Below are 24,908 nucleotides of genomic sequence, written 5' to 3'. Positions count from 1 at the left end.
TTCCTTTGTTTTCGAAAAAAATTTTAAAATAAAAATGTTTTCAAAAATAAATTATTCTATGGCTTCAAAACTTTCAATAATAAATTCTAGAGTTTCATGGTAACATATTGAATCCTATCTGGCTGAAAAGCCATACCCAAACTCCTTTGGGATTGGTCTTCAACTAATCACCTCAATGGATGTAAATCCATTCTAAAGCTTGACTGGCTATTAAGCCATGTCTAACCCTTAGATTGGAGCTTTAGACTAAAGAGTACAAGATTCCTGGAATTCATATTAAAGATTTTGAAATCCTTATTTTTCTTTTTTTTAAATCAATTTTCGAAAAAAAAACACAAAAAAAAATTAGAAAAATCATATAAATCAATTTACAAGGTGACCATAGCTTGCTTCATACCAACAATCTCCGTGGGATTCGACCCTTACTCACTTAAGGTATTACTTGGACGACCCAGTGCACTTGCTGGTTCGTTGTGCGAAGTTGTGAACCATGGTATTGGCATCATGTTTTTGGCGCCATTACCAGGGAAAGAAAGAGCGATGAATTTTACATAATCAAAGTGTAATCACAATTTCTGCGCACCAAGTATGGTCACTGATTATACCCCATGCATTTCCCAAATCGAGTGTTGAGAGGATTATAGTCACATATCCATCCAAACCCAATTTGGTCCAGGATGAGAAAGCATTTCTAGCTTGATCTCTTCATTCCTCTTTCAAGGTTCAGAAGAGATCCAAGTATGAATAGCTTCTTTTCCAAGATAACTACCCAATTGGATGAAGATCGAAAGCTTTCAAGTAAAATCAAGAGAAAAGATAGAAGAAGAATAATGAAAACTAGTATTGATCCATCAAATTACAACAGAGCTCCCTAACCCAATGAAAGGGGTTTAGTTGTTCATAGCTCTGGAAAATGAAAACAAAGATGGAGAATACATGATGAAAACTAGAAGTGCAGAGAAAGTAAATACAGAGAGTAATTCTATGCTCAGAGGCTCCCTATATTTTCCAACTCCCAAAATAATTCAAAGTTACTCCTATATATACTACTCTTCTACTCTTCTAGTTGGTTCTCCAAGTCTTGGGTCTGGGCCTTTGGATCTTGAGTTTGAAGCAGTTATCTTCTTCATTGGGCTTGGCTTTACTTGCAAAGAGAAATTGTGAAGTGGGCAGAGACTTTGGCTCAGGACGTTAGTGGTGTTAACGTTCAGTGAAAATATGGGTTCGAGAACGTTAGTGACATTCAACTTTTTCACTAACATTCCTTACCCAAGTAAGAGTCACGTTAACCTCAACATTAGTGGCCCAAACGTTGCCACTAACGTTGCCTCTTTGTCCTTCGTGCACGTTATTGGGACTCAACTTTCCCAATAATGTTGAGAAGCCTCCCCCTTCCCAACGTTAGAGTCCACGTTAACTTAGTAAACGTGGCTCTTTTAACGTAGGCTTGCCAACCTTCGAGAACGTTAGTGACACTTAACATTGTCACTAACGTTCCAATGTGCCCCTTAGCTCCCACGTTAGAGTCCACGTTAACTAGGTTAACGTGGCTTCTAATATGGCCTATGCTAGCCATCTCCAACGTTAGTGACAAAGTTGAGTGTCACTAACGTTGGTTCAACATTCCCTTATCCACGTTAGCTTCTATGTTAACTAAGTTAACGTGAGAGTTAACGTGGCTCATGGGGGCATGTGTGGGCTCCTTCCAACGTTAGTGACAATGTTGGGTGTCACTAACGTTGGCGTCACCTCCCTTCCTCACGTTAGCTTCCACGTTAACTAGGTTAACGTGGGAGTTAACCTGGCCTAGTGTGACTTGGCCAACGTTAGTGATAATGTTGAATGTCACTAACGTTGGCTTCCCCCTTTTCTTCTTAACGTTAGAGGCCACGTTAACTAAGTTAACGTGGACTCTAACGTGGCCACTCATGATCTTGGTCCAACGTTAGTGATAATGTTAAGTGTCACTAACGTTGGCTCCATTTCCTTTCTTCCACGTTAGAGTTCACATTAACTTAGTTAACGTGACTCTTAACGTGGCAATGATGGCTTCGAGACCGTTATTGGCAATCACTTTTCTCATTAACTTTGCAAGTTACTCCCATTCCACGTTAGTGTTAACGTTAGTGTAACTAACGTAGCCACTAATGTGGTTCTTCTTTGCTTCCTTTGTCCTGAAATCAAGCAATAAAGTGCATCAAAGTTCTAGTCCAAGTCAAGGGAAATGCAACATCCAATTTGTCCTTAAATTCATGCAAAATCCTCATGAAATCATGTAAAGTGCACAATGTATGCTTGAATCAAGATGTAAGTGAATATCTACCCAAAACTAGCTTATTTCCTAAGAAAATGCATGAAACTACCCTAAAAATAGTAAAGAAAAGGTGGGGTGAAATGCCCTGGCATCAAATTCATGTCTGAAGGACCGGTGGTGGTGAAGGGATACTATTTGAATTCTATTGTGGTAAATTGTATTGGAATTGAATGTCAGAGTTTCATACTATTAGCTGCAAATGTGTGGGGCGAGGAATAGAGTTTGAACCATATTTCGATTGTGAACGAATTCATCCTTCTCGAGAAATTGAGTTTCCAATTGAGCTGGTGCCTGGAGCAGGACCAATCTCAATTGTGACCTACCGAATGTTACCGTTGGAGCTGGCTGAGCTTAAGGCTCAATTGAAGGAATTGATGAGAAAGAACTTTATCCGACCAAGTATTTCTCCGTGGGGAGCACCAGTTTTATTGGTGAAGAAAAAGGGTGGAAGTATGCGGCTGTGTGTAGATTATAGACAATTAAACAAAGTCACAGTAAAGAATAAATACCCATTGCCAAGAATAGATGATCTGATGGACCAATTGCCGGGAGATGGAGTCTTTTCTAAGATTGACTTGAGGTCTGAATATCACCAGATAAGAGTAAGAGACGAAGTTATTCCAAAAACTACTTTCAAAACCCACTATGGCCACTATGAATACACAGTAATGCCATTTGGGTTAACCAAATCCCTGGTGGTGTTTATGGACTATATGAACCGGATATTCTATCCTTTCTTGGATAAATTCATCATCATCTTCATTGATGACATTCTCTACTCTAAGACCGAAGAAGAGCATGTAGAACACATGCAGATCGTGCTGCAAATTCTAAAAGAAAGGAAATTAGGGGCAACCAACATCAGTGACGGAAATCAAAAGCTTCTTAGGTTTGGCGGGATATTATCAGAGGTTTATCCAAGGATTTTTACAAATTGCGCTGCCTTTGACAAAGCTAACCTGAAAGGATGCGCCATTTGTCTGGACATTAGAATGTGAAAGCTTTCAAGCCTTGAAGCAGAAATTGACTACAGCGCCTGTGCTTATGTTGCTGATGCCTAGGCATCTTAGGCTAGTTTCACAAGCCTTTTTCATAAGTTTTCATTAGGTTTCATGCACTTTCTTGAGCATTAAGTAAGCATTTGGATGAGAATTTCATACATAACTTGATTCAATCAAACATGGTTAATTAGGTGCATTTTCATGAGATTTATGCAAGAATTTACTTGATGTTATGAATGATACAAAATCTTGTGATTTTGGCATGACTTTGATGCATTTGTTTGGCTGATGAGAGGTGAAGAGAAGCAGAAGAATGGTAAGGAAGAAGAAGAGAAGGCAATATTGGAGCCAAAGCTGGCTTACCAACATTCCTCAAACGTTCGCTAAGAGGAACGGAAGGAAACGTTGAAGCCAAAGCTAGCTCACCAACGTTGCCTCAAACGTTGATGAAGAGAAGGAGAAGGCAACGTTGGAGCCAAAGTTGGCCCTCCAACGTTGGCTCAAACGCTCCAAGCTCAAGGTGCAACGTTAGTGGCCAAGTTGGCTTACCAACGTTGCTGGCAACGTTGAGAATAGATGGTGCCAACGTTGGAGATTGGGAAAATTTGCTAGGACGCGTATGCGTCGATGACGCGTACGCGTGATTATGCATTTTCACCTAGTTTCGCACACGCATGAGTGACGCGCACGCGCAAAATTCTGTTTTGACGTGTACACGTAGACAACGTGCACGCGTGGGCGAATAAACGTTGGTGCACTAACGTTGGGTCTAACGTTGGATCCAACGTTGGGTCAAACGTTAATGGCAAACGTCCAAGCACTATTTTGCAACGTTTGACCCAACGTTCTCTTTGTGTAAACGTTAACACCAACATTACTTCCAACTTCAATACAATTGGCACCCATACAGAGTATGAACATTAGTTTTGCAAATGTCCTCATCAACGTCACTAAGAGCCACTCTCAACTAGCTTCAATAAAGGCCAAAGCCCACATCCAAAGACTTCGAGACTGAATGAAGAAAGTGTATAAATAGCATAGAGTTTAAGTTAGAAAGTAGAGTAGAAGGCTGGGATCATTTTTTCTGTACTCTTTTCTTTTCTGTTTGAATTGAGCTATGAACAACTAAAACCCTTTTCATTGTGTTAGGGAGCTCTATTGTAATTCAATGGATCAATCATAGTTTTCATTCTTCTTCTTTCCTTTCTCTTTGATTTACTTGAAAGCTTTTGATCTTCATCCAATTGGGTAGTTGTCTTTGAAGAGAAGCTTCTCATACTTGGATTTCCTTTAAACCTTGGAAGAGGAATAAGAAAATCAAGCTAGAAATGCTTTCTCATGTTGGACCGGATTGGGGGTTGGATAGATATAGTGACATATAATCCTACTAATACTTTGATTTGAAAATACATATGGTATAATCAGTGACCATACTTCATCTCTTCCCATGAGCAATTAGATCAAAGAATTGGGAAATTGTTCAAGCTTAGAGAGATTGAATTACCAAGGAATTGGAATTCAATCACCTAAGATTGCCAAGAGATCAATGAGTTACATGGATTGAGGAAGAGATGAGAATGAACTTGATCCAGAGAACACAATATCTCCTGAACCCAATAAACTCCCCACTCTCTGATCTACCCTTTCTTTATTTTCTGTTGTTTCCTTTTATGTTCAACAACCCCCATTCCCATTTAATTTCTTGCAATTTACTTTCTGCACTCTACATTCCGCCATTTATTTTCTGTCATTTACATTCCTTGCTATTTACGTTTCCCGCCATTTAATTTTCTGCAATTCTAAATTCAAATCTGCTTAGTTCAACTAGAACACTCCTCCGATTAAAGTTGCTCAACCAATCAATTTCTGTGGAATTCGTCCTCACTCTATTGTGAGTTTTTACTTGATGACAATTTGGTATACTTGCCGAGGGAAATTTTGTAGAGATACAAGATTTCAAGCATCAATTACCTGAGTCTAATGAGTTGTTTGAGGTGTATTGTGATGCTTCATTGAAGGGATTGGGATGTGTGCTGATGCAACACCGAAATGTCATGGCATATACTTCTCGACAATTGAGATCGCATGAAATAAACTTTTCGACTCAAGACTTGGATCTTGCCGCGGTTGTGTTTTCGTTAAAAGTCTGGTGGCATTACCTATATGGGGTTAAATTTCAAGTTTTCTCTTATTCCACGAGTTTGATATATCTGTTTAATCAGAAGGAGCTGAATATGTGCCAGAGAAGGTGGATGGAGTTGCTGAATGACTATGATTTCGAATTGAATTATCTTCCAGGATGGCAGATGCTTTGAGCCAAATATCATGATGTGTCGCTTGGATGATGGTAATGAAGAGATGCTGTTAAGGGAGTTTGAAAACCTCAACTTGGGCGTCAGAGAAGTAGCAGGTAATTTGTGTTTGAACCAATTGGATGTATCTGGTGATTTCAAGACTGAGATTCAGAAGGCCCAGCTGAATGATCAAAAGATGCGAAGAATGATGCAAGCAGTTGAACATAAGGAACCAAGAGAAGTCACCCAAGACAGAGAAGGAGTACAGAGGTATAAGGGAAGAATCTATATACCGAATGTGGCACATTTGAGGCAAGATGTGCTAACAAAAGCTCACTAGAGTAAGTTCTCAATTCATCAAAGGAGTACCAAAATGTATCATGACCTAAAGATAATGTCCTGGTGGCCGGGAATGAAGAGCGATGTGGCATTACACGTTTCTAAGTGCTTAACATGTCAGAAAGTAAAAATCGAACAGCAGAGACCATCTGGGACCCTACAACCATTGGAAATTCTGCATTGGAAGTGGGAAAGTATTGCAATGGATTTCATGTCTGGATTGCCAAGGACTCAGGCAGTGTTTCATATAGTTAGGGTGATTATGGATCGGTTGTTGAAGTCATCTCACTTCTTGCCTATTCAGATTAACTATACTTTCGAGGAGTTAGCACGCTTATACATTAAGGATATTGTAAGGTTTCATGGTGTACCTACCATCATAGTGATGTCATGAAAATTTGTCTCTCAACAAATTTCCACCCGCAAGTGTACCGGATTGTCGTTAAGCAAAATTACACTATAGAGTGAGGTCGAATCCCATAGGAATTGGTTGGTTGATCAATGTTAATTGGAGAATTGTTCTAGTTTAACTGAATCAGATTAGAAATTGGGAGTAGAGAAAGTAAATTGGCGAGAAACTTAAAGTGCAAGAAATGTAAATAATTGAATGTAAATAATAGAAATTAAAGTGCAGAAACTTAAATTGCAAGAAATTAAAAGGGAATGGGGAATTAAGCATCAAATTAAATAGCATAATGTAAAGAGAATGGGTGAGATCAGAATATGGGGATTCATTAGGTTTTAGGAGATATTGAACTCTACGGATCAAATCATTCTTATCCCTTCCTCAATCAACGCATTCATTGACTTTGCTTGGCAATCTTAGGTGATTGGATTCCAATGTCTTGGCTCACCAATCTCTCTAAGCTTAAATAATTGCCCAATGTCTTGATTTAATTACTTATGGGAAGAGATGAAGTTCGGTCACTGATTATACCACACAAATTCATAGATCAAAGTCTTGGTAGGATTACATGTCACGATATCCATCCAACCCCCAATCTAATCCAATGTGAGAAAGCATTTCTAGCATGAATTCCTCATCCCTCTCTCAAGGATCAGAGGAATTCCAATTATGAATAGCTTCTCTGTCAAGACAACCATCCAATTGAATTAAGATCGAAAGCTTTCTAGCAAAAATCCAGAGAAAAGAAAGAAGAAGAAGAATGAAAACTGTTATTGATCCATTGAATTACAATAGAGCTCCCTAACCCAATGAAAGGGGTTTAGTTGTTCAAAGCTCTCATAATGGAAAATGAAATTGAAAAGTACATTGCAGAATGAAAAAGTGCAGAGAAAAATTGGGCAGATTTTCAGTACTCAGTGCGTCAGCCCCCTAACTTATACTCTAAGCTATTTATACACTTTCAAGTCATCTGAATTGGGCTTTTGGCCTTTTTTGAAGTTGATTTAATTGGCTCCCAATGCTGTTGAGAAGAGAGAGGTGCTCAATTATGCAATTCTGATATCAACATTTGAGTCAACGTTCTTGGGCAAACGTTGAGTCAAACGTTCTTTAGGAAAAAAGGATTCTGGTTGCTACAATCAACGTTTGACTCAACGTTGGGTGCCAATGTTCGCTTGTTCACGCGTACGCATGGATGAGCCATTTTACCCCTTCACGCGTCTGCGTTGCCTATGCGTGTGCGAGTTTGGGACCAAAATGCACATCCATGCGTGCGCGTCACCTACGCGTGCGCGTGGATGCAAATTCCGCAATTCCAATTTTTGAAAGGCTACCGAAGATGTTAGCTCCGGCGTTGGAGTGGCAACATTTCCTCCAATGCTAGCCTATCCACGTGTACGCATCACCTACGCGTGCGCGTGGATTGTCACAATTCACGCTCACGCGTACGCGTCATGTACGCGTGCGCGTCGATGCTATTTTCCAAATTCAAGAGTTGGACCACATATCGCGAACCTTGGACTTGGCGTTGGATTGGCAACGCTCCCTCCAACGTTGGCCTATCCACGCGTGCGCGTTATCTACGCGTGCGTGTGGATTGTCAAAAGTCACAATCCACGCATGCGCGTATAGCACGGGTACGCTTCACAACAATTTTTCTAATTTCCAGAAAGCACTCTCTATCAACTAGCGTTGGAGGTAACGTTGGCTCACCAATGTTCCCTCCAACTTGAGTATCAGAATTATGCAAAACTTTTGCTCTGCCTCTCCTTCCAACGTTTGAGGCAATGTTGGTAGTCCAACTTTGGCCACCAACGTTGCTTCCCTTTCTTCTTTCCATGGCCATTTCTTCAACTTCATTCCAGGTACTTCTTCACCTATCATCAATCAATACAAGCATCAAAGTCTTGCTAAAGTCATGAGAATTTGCATCATTCTTAGCACACAAGTAATTATGGCATAAATCTCATAAAATTGCATCAAATTAACCAGTGTTGAATGAATCAAGGCATACATAAATTTTTAACCCAATTGCTTACTTAGAGCTCAAGAAAGTGCATAAAACCTACTAAAAGCAAAAGAAAAAGCTAGTGAAACTAGCCTAAGATGTCATGAAAACTTGTCTCTCAACAAATTTCCACTGGCAAGTGTACCAGATATTGTAAGATTGCATGGTGTACCTACCATCATAGTGATGTCATGAAAACTTGTCTCTCAACAAATTTCCACCGGCAAGTGTATCGGATTGTCATTAAGTAAAAACTCACTATAGAGTGAGGTCGAATCCCATAGGGATTGGTTGGTTGATCAATGTTAATTGGAGAATTGTTCTAGTTGAACTGAATCAGATTTGAAATTGGGATTACAGAAAGTAAATTGGTGGAAAACTTAAAGTGCAAGAAATGTAAATAGTTGAATGTAAATAATAGAAATTAAAGTGCAGAAGGTAAATTGCATGAAATTAAAGTGCAGAAACTTAAATTGCAAGAAATTAAAAGGGAATGGGGAATTAAGCATCAAATTAAATAGCAGAATGTAAAGAGAATGGGTGAGATCAGAATATGGGGATTCATTGGGTTTTAGGAGATATTGAACTCTTCGGATCAAATCATTCTTATCCCTTCCTCAATCAATGCATTCATTGACTTTGCTTGGCAATCTTAGGTGATTGGATTCCAATGTCTTGGCTCACCAATCTCTCTAAGCTTGAACAATTGACCAATGTCTTGATTTAATTGCTCTTGAGAAGAGATGAAGTTCGGTCACTGATTATACCACACAAATTCATAGATCAAAGTATTGGTAGGATTACATGTCACGATATCCATCCAACCCCCAATCTAATCCAATGTGAGAAAGCATTTCTAGCATGAATTCCTCATCCCACTCTCAAGGATCAGAGAAATTCCAATTATGAATAGTTTCTCTGTCAAGACAACCATCCAATTAAATTAAGATCGAAAGCTTTCTAGCAAAAATCCAGAGAAAAGAAACAAGAAGAAGAATGAAAATAGTTATTGATCCATTGAATTACAATAGAGCTCCCTAACCCAATGAAAGGGGTTTAGTTGTTCAAAGCTCTCAGAGTGGGAAATGAAATTGAAAAGTACATTGCAGAATGAAAAAGTGCAGAGAAAAATTGGGCAGAGTTTCAGTACTCAGCGCGTCAGCCCTCCTAACTTAAACTCTAAGCTATTTATACACTTTCATCAACTGATCTTCAAGTCATCTGAATTAGGCTTTTGGCCTTTGTTGAAGTTGATTTTATTGGCTCCCAATTCTGTTGAGAAGAGAGAGGTGCTCAATTGTGCAATTCTGATATCAGCGTTGGAGTCAACGTTCTTGGGCAAACGTTGAGTCAAACATTCTTTAGGAAAAAAGGATTCTGGTTGCTGCAATCAACGTTTGACTCAACGTTGGGGTGCCAACGTTTGCTTGTCCACGAGTACGCATGGATGAGCCATTTTACCCCTTCACGCATCTACGTTGCCTATGCGTGTGCGAGTTTGGGACCAAAATGCACATCCATGCGTGTGCGTGACCTACGCGTGCGCGTGGATGCAAATTCCCCAATTCCAATTTTTGAAAGGCTATCGAAGATGTTAGCCCCAGCGTTGGAGTGGCAACGTTCTCTCCAACACTAGCCTATCCACGTGTACACATCACCTACGCGTACGCATTGGACCACATGTCGCGAACGTTGGACTTGGCGTTGGACTGGCAACGCTCCCTCCAACGTTGGCCTATCCACGCGTGTGATGAACGTAAATATTCGTATGCCGGTTAGAAACTAACAATGAATCCGGTCGTGAGTATAGTCTAACCAACACGTAAATACCGCATCAAACAATTCTAAAATCTATAACCGAGAGTATTGATCTCGGGTCGTTCTCCCTAGGAATTGCCTTAGAATGCTCATGACATCAATTAGTATCTAAGCAAAGTCTAGCCCTATGTAACAATCAAACAAACAATCAATCAAGAGAGAAATGCAAATATTCACATATTAACATATTTACACTAACCAATAGAATGGCACACATAAGCAATTCCTTGACAACGGCGCCATTTTGATGAACATAAATATTCGAATGCCGGTTAGAAACTAACAATGAATCCGGTCGTGAGTATAGTCTAACCAACACGCAAATACCGCATCAAACAATTCTAAAATCTATAACCGAGAGTATTGATCTCGGGTCGTTCTCCCTAGGAATTGCCTTAGAATTCTCATCATTGATTAGGAAAGCCTTTGTGGTTTTGGGAGTAGGTGTAAGAATTCAAGTTAACAAAAGTAAACGACAATTAATTGAGATAAAAGCCTTGGCTAGGGGTAAGCATTGGAAGTTCCATCATTATAGCCTCCTCCAATTATGATAAGGATTGATTATTGCTTCACTTAGTTAACCCCCTAACAATGGAGGAAAGTCAAGTGAGAGTAATTAACTTGAGTCACAAGTCCTAGTCTCACCCTTAGGAAGTCTAGCTTTATTGCACTCCAAGTCAATTAGCAACTTCTCAATTCATAATCTACAATTGATATCCACTATTCAAGTGTCTCCAATAACTCAACCCCTAAGCCAAGTGAGAGAAATCTACTCCATAACTAGGGTTGTCATTATCACAAACAATTGGTAGGCAATTATAGAAGACATATTGTAATTGAGAGAAGAGAATTGAATCAAAGCTATCTAATCCAAGCAATCATCAACAATCAAACAATTGAATGAAATTACACAATTCATCAATCCAAAATCAAGGTAACAAAGTCAACCAAATCTAGATCTAAGAAATTGAATCAAAAGAGCATCAATTAAGAGTAGAAGAAGAGTAGATCTACAACTTGTACCAAAGTAAAAGTGAATTAGCAATGGATCTTACCAAGAAATCAAAGGAGAATTGCAATGGAGGAAGTAAAATCCTAGAGAGAAGTTGGAGCTTCTCTCTCTAAAAACAAAATGTAACTAACTTTCTAAAATATCTAGAATTATGACTAATTGTCCTAACACCACTAATCCTTGGTCTTCTTAAGCTTTTCCCTCCAAAATTCTACTCCAAAACAGGGCTTAGGACTCCCTGAAATCGCTGGGCACGTGTTCCTTTTAAAAAATCATGTGCGCACATCGACGCGTACGCGCACTGCACGCGTATACGTCCCTGGAGTCCTCTACAATCCGCGCGCAGGCGCAAGGTGCGCGCGAGCGTCACAGGGAATATGGCCCAGCCATATAAGTGCGCCGGCTCCTCACTCAGCTCCACTGCGCTGGCTTCAGATGCGCGCATGTACACGTATGCGCAACGTGCGCGTGCGCGTGCATGTCCAAATTCCAAATCTTCAATTTGTTCCATGCTCCTTCCATTCATGCATGCTTCCTTCACTCCTCTTAGCCATTTTTGTCCTATAACTTCTGAAACCACTTAACAAACAAATCAAGGCATCTAATGATAATAGAAGATGATTACAAATTGTCAATTTTAATGCAAAAGAAGCATATTTTCATCTATGAGGCAAAATGGAGAAAGGAACACAAAATCACGCAGTTTTATATGAATAAGTGGGGAAGATCATTGATAAAACCCTTAGATTCTATACATGATAAACCCTAAAAACGGGGTTTATCAGCGTGCGCGTTACCTACGCGTGCGTGTGGATTGTCAAAATTCACAATCCACGCATGCGCGTATAGCATGCGTACGTGTCGCCACAATTTTTCCAATTTCCAGAAAGCACTCTGTATCAACTAGCGTTGGAGGTAACGTTGGCTCACCAACATTCCCTCCAACTTGAGTATCAGAATTATGCAGAACTTTTGCTCTGTGTCTCCTTCCAACGTTTCAGGCAATGTTGGTGGTCCAACTTTGGCCACCAACGTTGCTTCCCTTTCTTCTTTCCATGGCCATTTCTTCAACTTCATTCCATGTACTTCTTCTCCTATCATCAACCAATACATGCATTAAAGTCTTGCTAAAGTCATGAGAATATACATCATTCTTAGCACACAAGTAATTATTGCATAAATCTCATGAAATTGCATCAAATTAACCATGGTTGAATGAATCAAGGCATACATGAATTTTTAACCCAATTGCTTACTTAGAGCTCAAGAAAGTGTATAAAACCTACTAAAAACAAAAGAAAAAGGCTAGTGAAACTAGCCTAAGATGTCTTGGCATCACAACACCAAAATTAAATCTTGCTTGTCCCCAAGTAAGCAATGAATTATGAGAAGAATCAATGAAACAGAAGGTAATGTCCATATCAGCAAGTAATTGAAATTGATTAGTGAGGTTTTATGCAGACAATGTTGCTGCTCACTTTTATTGACTCTTAGGTGAGAAATGTCCCTTTAAGCATCAACTAACATACTGCTATAACCTCTTATTATTCATCCTTGGCTTTTGATTTCTTTGTTTTTCTTTTTGCTAAGAACTTGTTCTTTATTATAGCTCAGTGTTCTATTTTTGAGACAACTCTTTAGGATAGGCTTTCAGCCAACACTCCCGAACCAGTTGGTTCAAGGTGCTAAGTGTTGAAACACCCCTAAGGACTTAATCACCCAAGTCTCTCCTCAGTACATACACCCCTAAGAAACTTGTTCTTTATTATACCCAACTCTTTAGACCTTGGTGTCCAGCAACTCTTTGGGCTGCTAAATGTTGTGACAAAGTTGCTCTTAATTGTGAATTTTCAGCTGACAATCCCGGGTTAGTTAACCCAAGTTGTCAAGTGATGAAGCACTCCTAATAACATACTCATTCAAGTATATCCTTGCACAAAAACACCACAGACACATGCCTAAAGGTTCAAACTATTGGTGCCTAGCTGTTATTTTTTATTTCTTTCATTTTTGTTCTTTCCTTAATCCAAGCAGTTTTATTTGCTAGGATTCATAGACAGCAGCCAGGTTTACACTAAAGAGAGGCATTCTACATTTTTATTAGTTATTAGTGAGCTAGATACACCATCAGACATGTATACCACCACTCAATCTTTATTTTATTCCTTTCCAAATGGAACTATTTCACTTCTGTTCAAACATTTCTTTTATTTAATTGAAAACAAGGGGACAAACATACATTCAAGCAAGTGAAATTAACCAGGCACTTAGACTTAAAATACTTATTTGAAATTTAAAGAGAGCAGATGCAAGTATGCTATTCATCAGAGGTACATTCAGACTTCCAATTTAAGCAATTCAAAGCAAAAGCAGTTAAGTGACAATACAACCTCTTGGTCTTCTCTTTGTCCCTGGATGATGGTGCATAGCCTTCCCAAAGTTTTGATTGTCTTCTTGCAAAACTATTGGTAGTTTCTTATTTCCCAATCACTTGAGAAATGGTGAGTCTATATGTATGCTTGTGATTTTCAGGACTTAAGTTGGTGTGTGAACACCAAACTTAATTCCTTTCTTACTTCTAAATGTAGCAAGGTGAACATACATATGAAGCTACAAGTGCTTTTATTAAGAAGTTAAACTGTGACTGAAAATAAAAAATTTGTCAAGTAATTTCTCTGAATGTTTGGAGCCTGTAACCAATTATGATGAAAAATACAACGTGCTTTTAGGGAAGTCTATGGTGGAACACCAAACTTAGAATTGCACATTCATCTCTGAATTCCTTGGGTGTGTAACACCAAACTTAGCTCCTTGCAATGCAGAGAAGTCTTCTTGACTCTTTTATTGACTAGCTATGAAAAGAAAATTACTTTTGGTTGGGTTGCCTCCCAACAAGCGCTTTTTTAACGTCACTAGCTTGACAGTTGGCTTCTCTCAGTTGAGTCTGTACTTTATCTTGGGCCTTTCCCTCATATCACCTAGATAGTGCTTGAGCCTTTGTCCATTTACAGTGAAGGTTTCCTGTGATTTCTCTTCCATAATTTCTATATGTCCATAAGGAGAAACCTTGGTGACAAGGAAAGGTCCTGACCACCTTGACTTTAGCTTTCCAGGAAATAGCTTTAGTTTGGAATTGTAGAGGAGTACTGTCTGTCCCTCTTCGAAGCTTCTTGGTGCCAACTTGAGGTCATGTCTTTATTTTGCCTTTTCCTTGTAAATTTTTGCATTTTCATAGGCCTGGGATCTGAACTCTTCTAGTTCTTGCAGTTGCAAAAGCCTTCTTTCACCAGCAGCATCATTATTGAAGTTCAGTAACTTAAGAGCCCAGAATGCCTTGTGTTCAAGCTCTAATGGTAAATGACAAGCCTTCCCATATACCAATTGATATGGTGACATCCCAATTGGTGTTTTGAAGGCTTTCCTATAGGCCCAGAGAGCATCGTCCAACTTCTTGGACCAATCTTTTCTTGAAGCTCCCACAGCTTTTCCAAGATTCTCTTGAGCTCTCTGTTGGATATCTCTGTCTATCCACTTGTTTAGGGATCGTAGGGTGTGGCAACCTTGTGCTTTATTCCATACCTCAAGAGGAGACTTTCCAATGGTCTATTACAAAAATGGCTTCCTCCACATTGATAAGAGCTCTAGGCACCCCAAATCGGCTAAAGATGTTCTTTCTGAGAAAGTTCATCACCACCTTATTATCATTTGTTGGAGTTGCAACGGATTCTACCCATTTTGATACATAATCCACTGCCACCAAGATATATTTATTTGAGTATGAGGTTGGGAATGGTCCCATGAAATCAATCCTCCACACATCAAATAATTCAAGTTCTAAGATGAATTGTTGGGGCATTTCGTTTCTTTTGGGTAGGTTCCCTGCTCTTTGGCATTCATTGCAGTGTTGTACCATTTTTTTTACATTCTTGAAAATTATGGGCCAAAAGAATCCACATTGTAGTACTTTGGCTGCAGTCCTTTCTCCTCCAAAATGTCCCCCATAGCAAGAACCATGACAATTCTATAAGACTTCCCTTTTTTTCTTCCTCTGAGATGCATCTTCTAAGTATTCCATCTGAACATTTCTTGAAAAGGTATGGTTCATCCCAGAAGAAGTACTTGGCATCATTAATAAGTTTCCTCCTCTGATGTTTGTTGAATTCTGGAGGCACCTCCCCAGTGGCTTTAAAGTTTGCAATGTCTGCAAACCATGGTGTCTTGTGAACCAACATCAGTTGCTCATCAGGAAAACATTCATTTATATGTAGGTTGTGTGTGCTTCCTTCATCACAGGGGATCCTTGACAGATGATCTGCTACCTTGTTCTCCACTCCTTTCTTATCTTTAATCTCAATGTTGAACTCCTGCATCAACAAGATCTACCTTATCAACCTTGGTTTTGATTCTTGCTTGGCAAGTAGATATTTCAATGCTGCATGATCAGTAAAAACAATTACTTTAGATCCAATGAGATATGATCTAAACTTATCAAATGCAAACACTATTGCAAGTAGTTCATTTTCAGTAGTTGTGTAGTTCCTTTGGGTTTCATTTAGAACTTTGCTGGCATAGTATATAACATGCACTAAGTTGCCTTTTCTCTGTGCTAACACTTCCCCAATAGCAACATCTGATGTATCACACATCAATTCAAAGGGTAAATCCCAGTTAGGTAGGGCAATGATAGGTGCTGAGGAAAGATTTTTCTTTAGAGTTTCAAAAGCTAGCATGCAATCCTGATCAAATACAAAAGGTGTATCAGAGACAAGTAAGTTACTCAAAGGCTTGGCTATTTTTGAAAAGTCTCTGATAAACCTTCTCTAAAATCCAGCATGTCCTAAGAAACTCCTAATTGCCTTAACATTACTAGGTGGAGGTAACTTCTCAATTAATTCCACCTTAGCTCTGTCTACCTCAATGCGTTGGTTAGAGACCTTATGACCAAGGGCTATTCCTTCTGTCACCATAAAATGGCATTTCTCCCAATTCAAAACCAGATTGGTCTCTTGGCATCTTTTCAACACCAAGGCGAGGTGATTTAGGCAATTAGGGAAGGAATCCCCAAATACTGAAAAGTCGTCCATAAAGACTTCAATGAATTTTTTAATTATGTCTGAAAAGATAGACAACATGCAACGTTGGAAAGTTACAGGCGCATTGCACAGTCCAAATGGCATGCGCCTGTAAGCAAAGACTCCATATGGACAAGTGAATGATGTTTTCTCCTGGTCTCTTGGATCAACCACTATTTGATTGTATCCTGAATAGCAATCCAAGAAGCAATAATATGCATGTTTGGTAAGCCTTTCTAGCATCTGGTCCATGAAAGAGAGTGGGAAGTGATCTTTTCTTGTAGCTTCATTAAGCTTTTTATAATCAATGCACATCCTCCATCATGTGACAGTTCTTGTAGGGATGAGTTCATTCTTTTCATTGGGCACTACAGTGATGCCTCCCTTCTTAGGAACCACTTGGATATGGCTCACCCATGGGCTATCTGAAATTAGGTAGATCACACCTGCCTGCCAAAGCTTCATAACCTCCTTTTGCACCACTTCTTTCATGAATGGATTCAATATTCTTTGGGCTTGAATGGAGGGCTTAGCATCTTCTTCCAACAGGATCTTATGCATGCATATGGATGAGCTTATCCCTTTCAAATCAGCAAGGGTCCATCCAATGGCATCTTGATGCTTTTGCAGCACCTTGATTAACTCCTCTTCTTGTTCTTAACTAAGAGCAGAATTGATGATTATTGGGTAACTTTCATCGCTTCCCAAGTATGCATACTTGAGATTGGGAGGCAATGCTTTTAGTTCAAGTTTGGGTGTTCCTTTCTCTTCTTTCTTCCCTTCTGGTGCACTTGGGATGGATGCCTCAGTTGATTGGATTTCTGTAGCCTCCATGTTTAATGTGGAATCCTCTTCTGTCACCTCTTTAAGTTCTTCATCAAAGGTTTCCTCCACTACAATTTTTACTGCATCCAACCTCATACATTCTCCTAGTGATTCCTGTGGGTAACTCATGACCTTGAACACATTAAACACCATTTTCTCATCATGTAGCCTAAGGGTAAGTTCACCCTTTTGGACATCAATAATGGCTCCAGCAGTTGCTAAAAATGGTCTTCCCAAAATGATTGAAGCTTTGGCTTCTTCCTTGATGCACTACTATTTTGTGGTACATTTTGTGCTTAATTTATGTGGATTTTATCTACTTTTTTCACATTTATTCAATGAAATGGCATGGTTTCAAGATTTCTTCCTAAATTGTGGTTAAGTGTAAAAACATGCTTTTTAGGCCCTTAATTTGCTAATTTTAATTCACTTTTGATTCCACTAGATGCCTTAATGTGTTTGTTAGTGAATTCAGGTTTAAAATGCTAGGGATGGATCAAAGAAATGAAGAGAAAAGCATGTAAAGTGGAGAAATCATCGAAAATCAAGGATTTGGGATGCATTCATCGATGCGCACGCGTAGAAGATGCGCACGCGTGGAATATGAAGTTGCATGGTGATGCGTACGCGTACATGACGCGTACGCGTGGAACGTAAAATGCCAAGCGACGCGTACGCGTGATCCACACGTACGCGTCGATGCTCGCACGTGACTTCATTAAAGTGAAAACACTGGGGGCGATTTCTGGACTCCCAGGCCCAGATCCAACTCACTTTCTAAGCCTATTACATGCAGAATTGAGGAGAGTCAAAGGGGGTGGGAATCACATAGTTTAGTTTAGAGTTAGTTTCTAGAGAGAGAAGCTCTCTCTTCTCTCTAGAATTAGGTTAGATGTAGATTAGGATTTCTTAGATCTAGGTTTAATTCATGCTTTGATTTACTTTTTCCCTTTAATTTCTTGTTCCTCTACCTTTGCTTTCCTAGTTTAGTGTTTGAATTCTTGTAATTGTTTACCTTATTGTTGATGCACTCTTGTTTCTTCTATTTTCCTTTAATGTAATTCATGTTTGGTTTCCTTTATTGTTTAATTGCTTTGTTGATTGTTATTTCCTTGCTTTGAGTAGTTGTTAGATTTATATTTCTTGCAATCTTATTTCACTTTCCTTTTATGCCTTCCAAGTATTTGATAAAATGCTTGGAAGGATGTTAGAGTAGATTTTTGTGTTCTTGGCTTGGGATGGTAACATAGGTGAAATTGAGTTGTTAATGTCCAAGTCTTGATAATTGGTGTCCATTGACTCTAGCTTCCACTAAGTAAATTCAATTTCTTATTCCTCTACCTTTACTTTCTCTAGTTTAGCATTTTATTCTTGTAATTGTTTACTTTATTATTGATGCACTCTTGTTTCTCTTATTTTTCTTTAATGCAATTTATGTTTTGAGTTCCTTTATTGTTGATTTGCTTTATTGTTATTTCCTTGCAATTGGTAGTGTAGATCTACTTTTCTTGCAATTGGCTTGGGATGGTAACTTAGGTGAAATTGAGTTGCTAATGTCCAAATGTTGATAATTGGTGTCCATTGACTCTAGCCTCCCCTAAAGTAATTAGTGAGATGGCTAGGACTTATGGATTAGGATTAGTGTAGCTCATTTGAATTTTCTCTACTTGTTAAAGGATGATTTAATGAGATTGATCCTTGCAATTATCATGTTGTGGTTAATGACAAGGATAAAGATCCTTGACCATCATTCCTTGCCAAGACCTTTTTATCATTTGAATTTCTCTTTACTTTCTTGCAATTTACTCTTCATGTTCCTTATTCAAAACCCCAAAATACTTGTCCCATAACCAATAATGAGAAAACTTCCCTGTAATTCCTTTGAGAGACGACCCGAGGTTTGAATACTTCGGTTATTTTTATTGGGGTTTGTACTTGTGACAAACAATTTTTTGCATGAGAGGATTTTTGTTGGTTTAGAAACTATACTTGCAACGAGAATTTATTGCGAAATTCTATACCAACCAATTTTCCGTTCATCAATCCTCCATATCCAACACCACAAAGTCAGCCGGGAAGATAAAGTCTCCCACCTTTACCAACAAATTTTCTACTATTCCATGAGGGAATTTGAATGATCGGTCGGCCAATTGGGGAGCCATTCTTTTTGGGTTGGCTTCCTCAATCTTCATTCTTTTCATTATTGCTAAGGACATCAAATTTATGCTAGCTCCCAAATCACATAAGGCTTTTTTTACTATAATCTCCCCTATGATGCAGGGGATTTAGAAGCTCCCTGGGTCCTTCAATATTTGAGGCAGTTTGTGTTGGATGATAGAACTACACTTTTCAGTTAACACCACAATTTTATCATTCCTCCAACTTCTATTCTTGGTCATTAATTCCTTCAAAAACTTAGCATAGAGTGGCATTTGCTCTAATGCTTTAGCAAAAGGAATATTGATCTGCAGTTTCTTAAACATCTCCAAAAATCTGGAGAATTGGCTGTCCTTTGCATTCTTCATCAATCGTTGAGGGTAAGGAGCTTTTGGGACATATGGCTTAGGACTTCTTTTTCCTCTGGTGGATTGGGAGCAGGTGTTTGTGCCTCTCCCTTGTCACTTAGACATCCCTCTGCTTCTCTCTCTTGAGTTCCCTTTGATGGCTCCTTCAATTCCTTTCCACTCTTGAGTGTAATAGCTTTGCATTCCTCCCTTGAGTTTGCTTTGATGGCATTACAAGAGCTATGGCTAGGAGCTTACTTGGTTAGGTATCCAATTTGTGCTTCAAGTTTCTGAATGGCAGCATCTTGCTTTTGCAAATTGGATCTCACCTCCTCCTTGAATTTTTTCAAATCGTCAGACTCCTTGCAAAGATTTACAAGCATAGCTTCAATGCTAGATAGCTTATCCTTAGATGGTGGATTGGGAATTGGAGGTTGGTTATTTTGGGTTTGATATGGTGGCTGGGGAGAATTATTGTATGGGTGTTGATATGAACTTGGATTAGATTGTTGGTAGGTATATTGGTTGGGATTGTGAGGTTTCTGATCTTGGCCTTGGTTTTCTTGGTTTTCCCACCCAAAGTTTGGGTGGTTCTTCCAACCAGGGTTATAGGTTTTAGAATATGGATCATGAGCTTGCCTAGATGAATTTTCAAGGTAATTGGCTTCCTCCCAGTTAACTCCTTCCTCTGTGTCCAACTCTCCTTGTGGTGATGATTGAGTATGGATAGCTACAGCTTGATTCTTCTCCATTTGTTTGGTCAAATCAGCTAGTTGCTTAGTGATCATCTTATTTTGGGCCAGAATTGTATCCATGTGGTTTAATTCCATAACTCCTCAGTTGTTGCTTTTGTCTGAGGCATAGAAATACTCATTGTCAGCCACTATTTCTATGACATATATAGCCTCTTCAATTGTTTTCTTCTTGTGGAGGGAGCCTCCAGATGAGTGGTCTACAGCTTTCTTTGATTCATATGATAGCCCTTCATAAAAGATATGCAATTGTACCCACTCATTGAATATATCAGGGGAGCATTTCCTTGTCAAATCCTTGAATCTTTCCCAGGCTTCATAGAGGGTTTCACCATCTTGCTGTCTGAATGTCTGTATGGATAGCTGCAGCTTGATTATTCTCCATTTGTTTGGTCAAATCAGCTAGTTGCTTAATGATCATCTTATTTTGGGCCAGGATTGCATCTATGTGGTTTAATTCCATAACTCCTCAGTTGTTGCTTCTATTTGAGGCATAGAAATACTCATTGTCAGCCACTATTTCTATGACATCTATAGCCTCTTCAATTGTTTTCTTCTTGTGGAGGGAGCCTCCAGATGAGTGGTCTACAGCTTTCTTTGATTCATATGATAGCCCTTCATAAAAGATATGCAATTGTACCCACTCATTGAACATATCAGGGGAGCATTTCCTTGTCAAATCCTTGAATCTTTCCCAGGCTTCATAGAGGGTTTCACCATCTTGCTGTCTGAATGTCTGTATGGATAGCTGCAGCTTGATTATTCTCCATTTGTTTGGTCAAATCAGCTAGTTGCTTAATGATCATCTTATTTTGGGCCAGGATTGCATCCATGTGGTTTAATTCCATAACTCCTCAGTTGTTGCTTCTGTCTGAGGCATTGAAATACTCATTGTCAGCCACTGTTTCTATGACATCTATAGCCTCTTCAATTATTTTCTTCTTGTTGAGGGAGCCTCTAGATGAGTGGTCTACAGCTTTCTTTGATTTATATGATAGCCCTTCATAAAAGATATGCAATTGTACCCACTCATTGAACATATCAGGGGGGCATTTCCTTGTCAAATCCTTGAATCTTTCCCAGGCTTCATAGAGGGTTTCACCATCTTGCTGTCTGAATGGCTGCACCTCAGTCCTCAGTCTATTCACTCTTTGGAGAGGGTAGAACCTTACTAAGAATCTATTCACTACATCTTCCCAGGTTGTCAAAATTTCTTTGGGAAATGATTCTAGCCATTTGGATGGTTTATCCTCAGAGAAAATGGAAACAGTAGCAATCTATAGGTGTCAGGATGAACACCATTAGATTTCACTGAATCACAGATCCTTAGGAATGTGGAGAGATGCTGATTAGGTTCTTCTTGGGCACTTCCTCCGAAAGAACAATTGTTTTGGACGAGAGTGATGAGTTGAGGCTTCAATTCAAAGTTATTAGCATGGATGGTCGGCTTTTGATTGTTGCTCCCACAATTCTCAGGATTGGGATTAATGTAGGAACATAGCACTCTCCTTTCTTGTGGAGCATGATTGGCTGCACCTTCTTTGGCATGATTATGCACTTCTCCCAGATGATGAGTCTCCATATCATCCTCTATATCTATGTCTAAGTCCTCCTCTTCTTCCTCTGCACCAATAGCCTTCTTTCCTCTTGATTCCCTCCTTAATCTAAGGAATGTCCTCTCAGGTTCACTATCAAAAGAGGTTGAGGTTTTCCTTCTTCTACCTGTCATACAATGAACAAATACAGGCAACATCAAGGGGAGAATTCACAAAAACAAATTATAGTTAGCTTGGCTAGAGCAATTTATCAAATGGTTAGTGGGTTAGCTTGCTGGAAAGTAAGGAAATATAAAGAAAAACAACAAAAATTGCAGAAAGTAAAATTGAACAGATGAAATTGAAATTCAATTAACAAAAGAAAAGAAAATTGCTCAATCTAGCTATCCTCCAATTTAGTAATTGTCAATACAAAACCAATCCCCAGCAACGGCACCATAAACTTGAAGTTACGAAAACTTATCTCTCAACAAATTTCCACTGGCAAGTACACCGGATTTTCGTCAAGTAAAAACTCACTATAGAGTGAGGTCGAATCCCACAGGGATTGGTAGGTTGATTAATGTTAATTGGAGAATTGTTCTAGCTGAATTGAATCAGATTTGAAATTGGGAGTGCAGAAAGTAAATTGGCGGGAAACTTAAAGTGCAAGAAATGTAAATAGCTGAATGTAAATAACAGAAATTAAAGTGCAGAAGGGAAATTGCATGAAATTAAATTGCAGAAACTTAAATTGTAAGAAATTAAAAGGGAATGGAGAATTGAGCATCAAATTAAATAGCAGAATGTAAAGAGAATGGGTGAGATCAAAATTGGGGATTCATTGGGTTTTAGGAGATATTGAACTCTCCGGATCAAATCATTCTCATCCCTTCCTCAATCAATGCATTCATTGACTTTGCTTGGCAATCTTAGGTGATTAGATCCCAATGTCTTGGCTAACCAATCTCTCTAAGCTTGAACAATTATCCAATGTCTTGATTTAATTCCTCATGGGAAGAGATGAAGTTCGGTCACAGACTATACCACACAAATTCATAGATCAAAGTATTGGTAGGATTACATGTCATGATATCCATCCAACCCCCAATCTGATCCAATGTGAGAAAGCATTTCTAGCATGAATTCCTCATCCCTCTCACAAGGATCAGAGGAATTCCAATTATGAATAGCTTCTCTGTCAAGACAACTATCCAATTGAATTAAGATCGAAAGCTTTCTAGCGAAAATCAAGAGAAAAGAAAGAAGAAGAAGAATGAAAACTGTTATTGATCCATTGAATTACAATAGAGCTCCTTAACCCAATGAAAGGGGTTTAGTTGTTCATAGCTCTCAGAATGGAAAACAAAATTGAAAAGTACATTGCAGAATGAAAAAGTGCAGAGAAAAATTGGGCAGAGTTTCAGTACTCCGTGCGTCAGCCCCGCTAACTTAAACTCTAAGCTATTTATACACTTTCTTCAATTAATCTTCAAGTCATCTGAATTGGGCTTTTGGCCTTTGTTGAAGTTGATTTAATTGGCTCTCAATGCTGTTGAGAAGAGAGAGGTGCTCAATTGTGCAATTCTGATAGCAATTTTGGAGTCAACATTCTTAGGCAAACGTTGAGTCAAATGTTCTTTAGGAAAAAAGGATTTTGGTGGCTGCAATCAACGTTTGACTCAACGTTGGGGTGCCAACGTTCACTTGTCTATGCGTACGCATGGATGAGCCATTTTACCCCTTTACGCGTCTGCGCTGCCTATGCGTGTGCGAGTTTGGGACTAGAATGCACATCCATGCGTGCGCATCACCTACGCGTGTGCGTGGATGCAAATTCCCCAATTCCAATTTTTGAAAAGGCTAACGAAGATGTTGTCCCCAGTGTTGGAGTGGCAACATTCCCTCCAATGCTGGCGTATCCACGCGTACGCGCCATGTATGCGTGCGCGTCGATGCACTTTTCATAATTCAAGAATTGGACCACATATCGCGAACGTTGGACTTGGCATTGGACTGGCAACGCTCTCTCCAACGTTGGCCTATCCACGCATGTGCGTTACCTATGCGTGCGCAGGGATTGTCAAAATTCACAATCCACCCATGCGCGTATTGCACGCGTACGCGTCACCGCAATTTTTCAAATTTCCAGAAAGCACTCTGTATCAACTAGCGTTGGAGGGAACGTTGGTGGTCCAACTTTGGCCTCCAACATGAGTATCAGAATTATGTAAAACTTTTTCTCTGCCTCTCCTTCCAACGTTTGAGGCAACGTTGGTGGTCCAACTTTGGCCACGAACGTTACTTCCCTTTCTTCTTTCCATGGCCATTTCTTCAACTTCATTCCATACACTTCTTCACCTATCATCAACCAATATATGCATCAAAGTCTTACTAAATTCATGAGAATTTACATCATCCTTAGCACACAAGTAATTATCACATAAAATCTCATGAAATTGCATCAAATTAACCACGGCTGAATGAATCAAGGCATACATGAATTTTTAACCCAATTACTTACTTAGAACTCAAGAAAGTACATAAAACCTACTAAAAACAAAAGGAAAAGGCTAGTGAAACTAGCCTAAGATGCCTTGGCATCACATAGTCTCTGACAGAGATCCTCATTTCACTTCGAGATTTTAGGGAGCATTCTAGAGAGCATTCGAAACTCAATTGAGCTTAAGTATGGCATAACATCCTCAAACCGATGGTCAACCAGAGAGGATGATACAAACTCTAGAAGATATGTTGAGGCCTTGTGTGTTGGATAAACCTATGAGCTGGGATTGGTATATGCCGTTAGTGGAGTTTGCGTGCAACAACAGTTACCATGCGAGCATCGGAATGGCTCCGTATAAGGCTCTGTATGGAAGAAAGTGTCAATCTCTACTGTGTTGGTTTGAAGCAGGAGAATCAAGTTTATTGGGGCCTGAGTTTGTAGCTGAGACCATAGAACAGATTAAGAAAGTCCGAAATAGAGTGCTTACTGCTCAAAGATGCCAAAAAAGTTGCACCGATCAAA

At 39.3% G+C, this 24,908-nt stretch overlaps 1 protein-coding gene across 1 annotated transcript; it reads left to right on the top strand.

The window, feature by feature from the left end:
• On the top strand, positions 5,370–5,949 carry LOC107640641. Its single transcript, XM_016344151.1, has 2 exons — positions 5,370–5,495; positions 5,614–5,949. The coding sequence occupies exons 1-2, from the start codon at positions 5,370–5,372 to the stop codon at positions 5,947–5,949; spliced, it is 462 nt and encodes a 153-aa protein (XP_016199637.1).

Source organism: Arachis ipaensis, chromosome B05 (genome assembly GCF_000816755.2).
Source record: "Arachis ipaensis cultivar K30076 chromosome B05, Araip1.1, whole genome shotgun sequence".
NCBI classification, from domain to species: Eukaryota; Viridiplantae; Streptophyta; class Magnoliopsida; order Fabales; family Fabaceae; genus Arachis; species Arachis ipaensis.
This window is presented reverse-complemented; position numbering and strand designations above follow the sequence as displayed.

Excerpts from the sequence above, each read along its gene's own strand:
- LOC107640641 (XM_016344151.1), top strand. The coding sequence starts at position 5,370 with ATGGCATATACTTCTCGACAATTGAGATCGCATGAAATAAACTTTTCG. Across the intron at positions 5,496-5,613 it reads TATATGGGGTTAAATTTCAA|GATGGCAGATGCTTTGAGCC; the intron begins GTTTTCTCTTAT and ends ATTATCTTCCAG.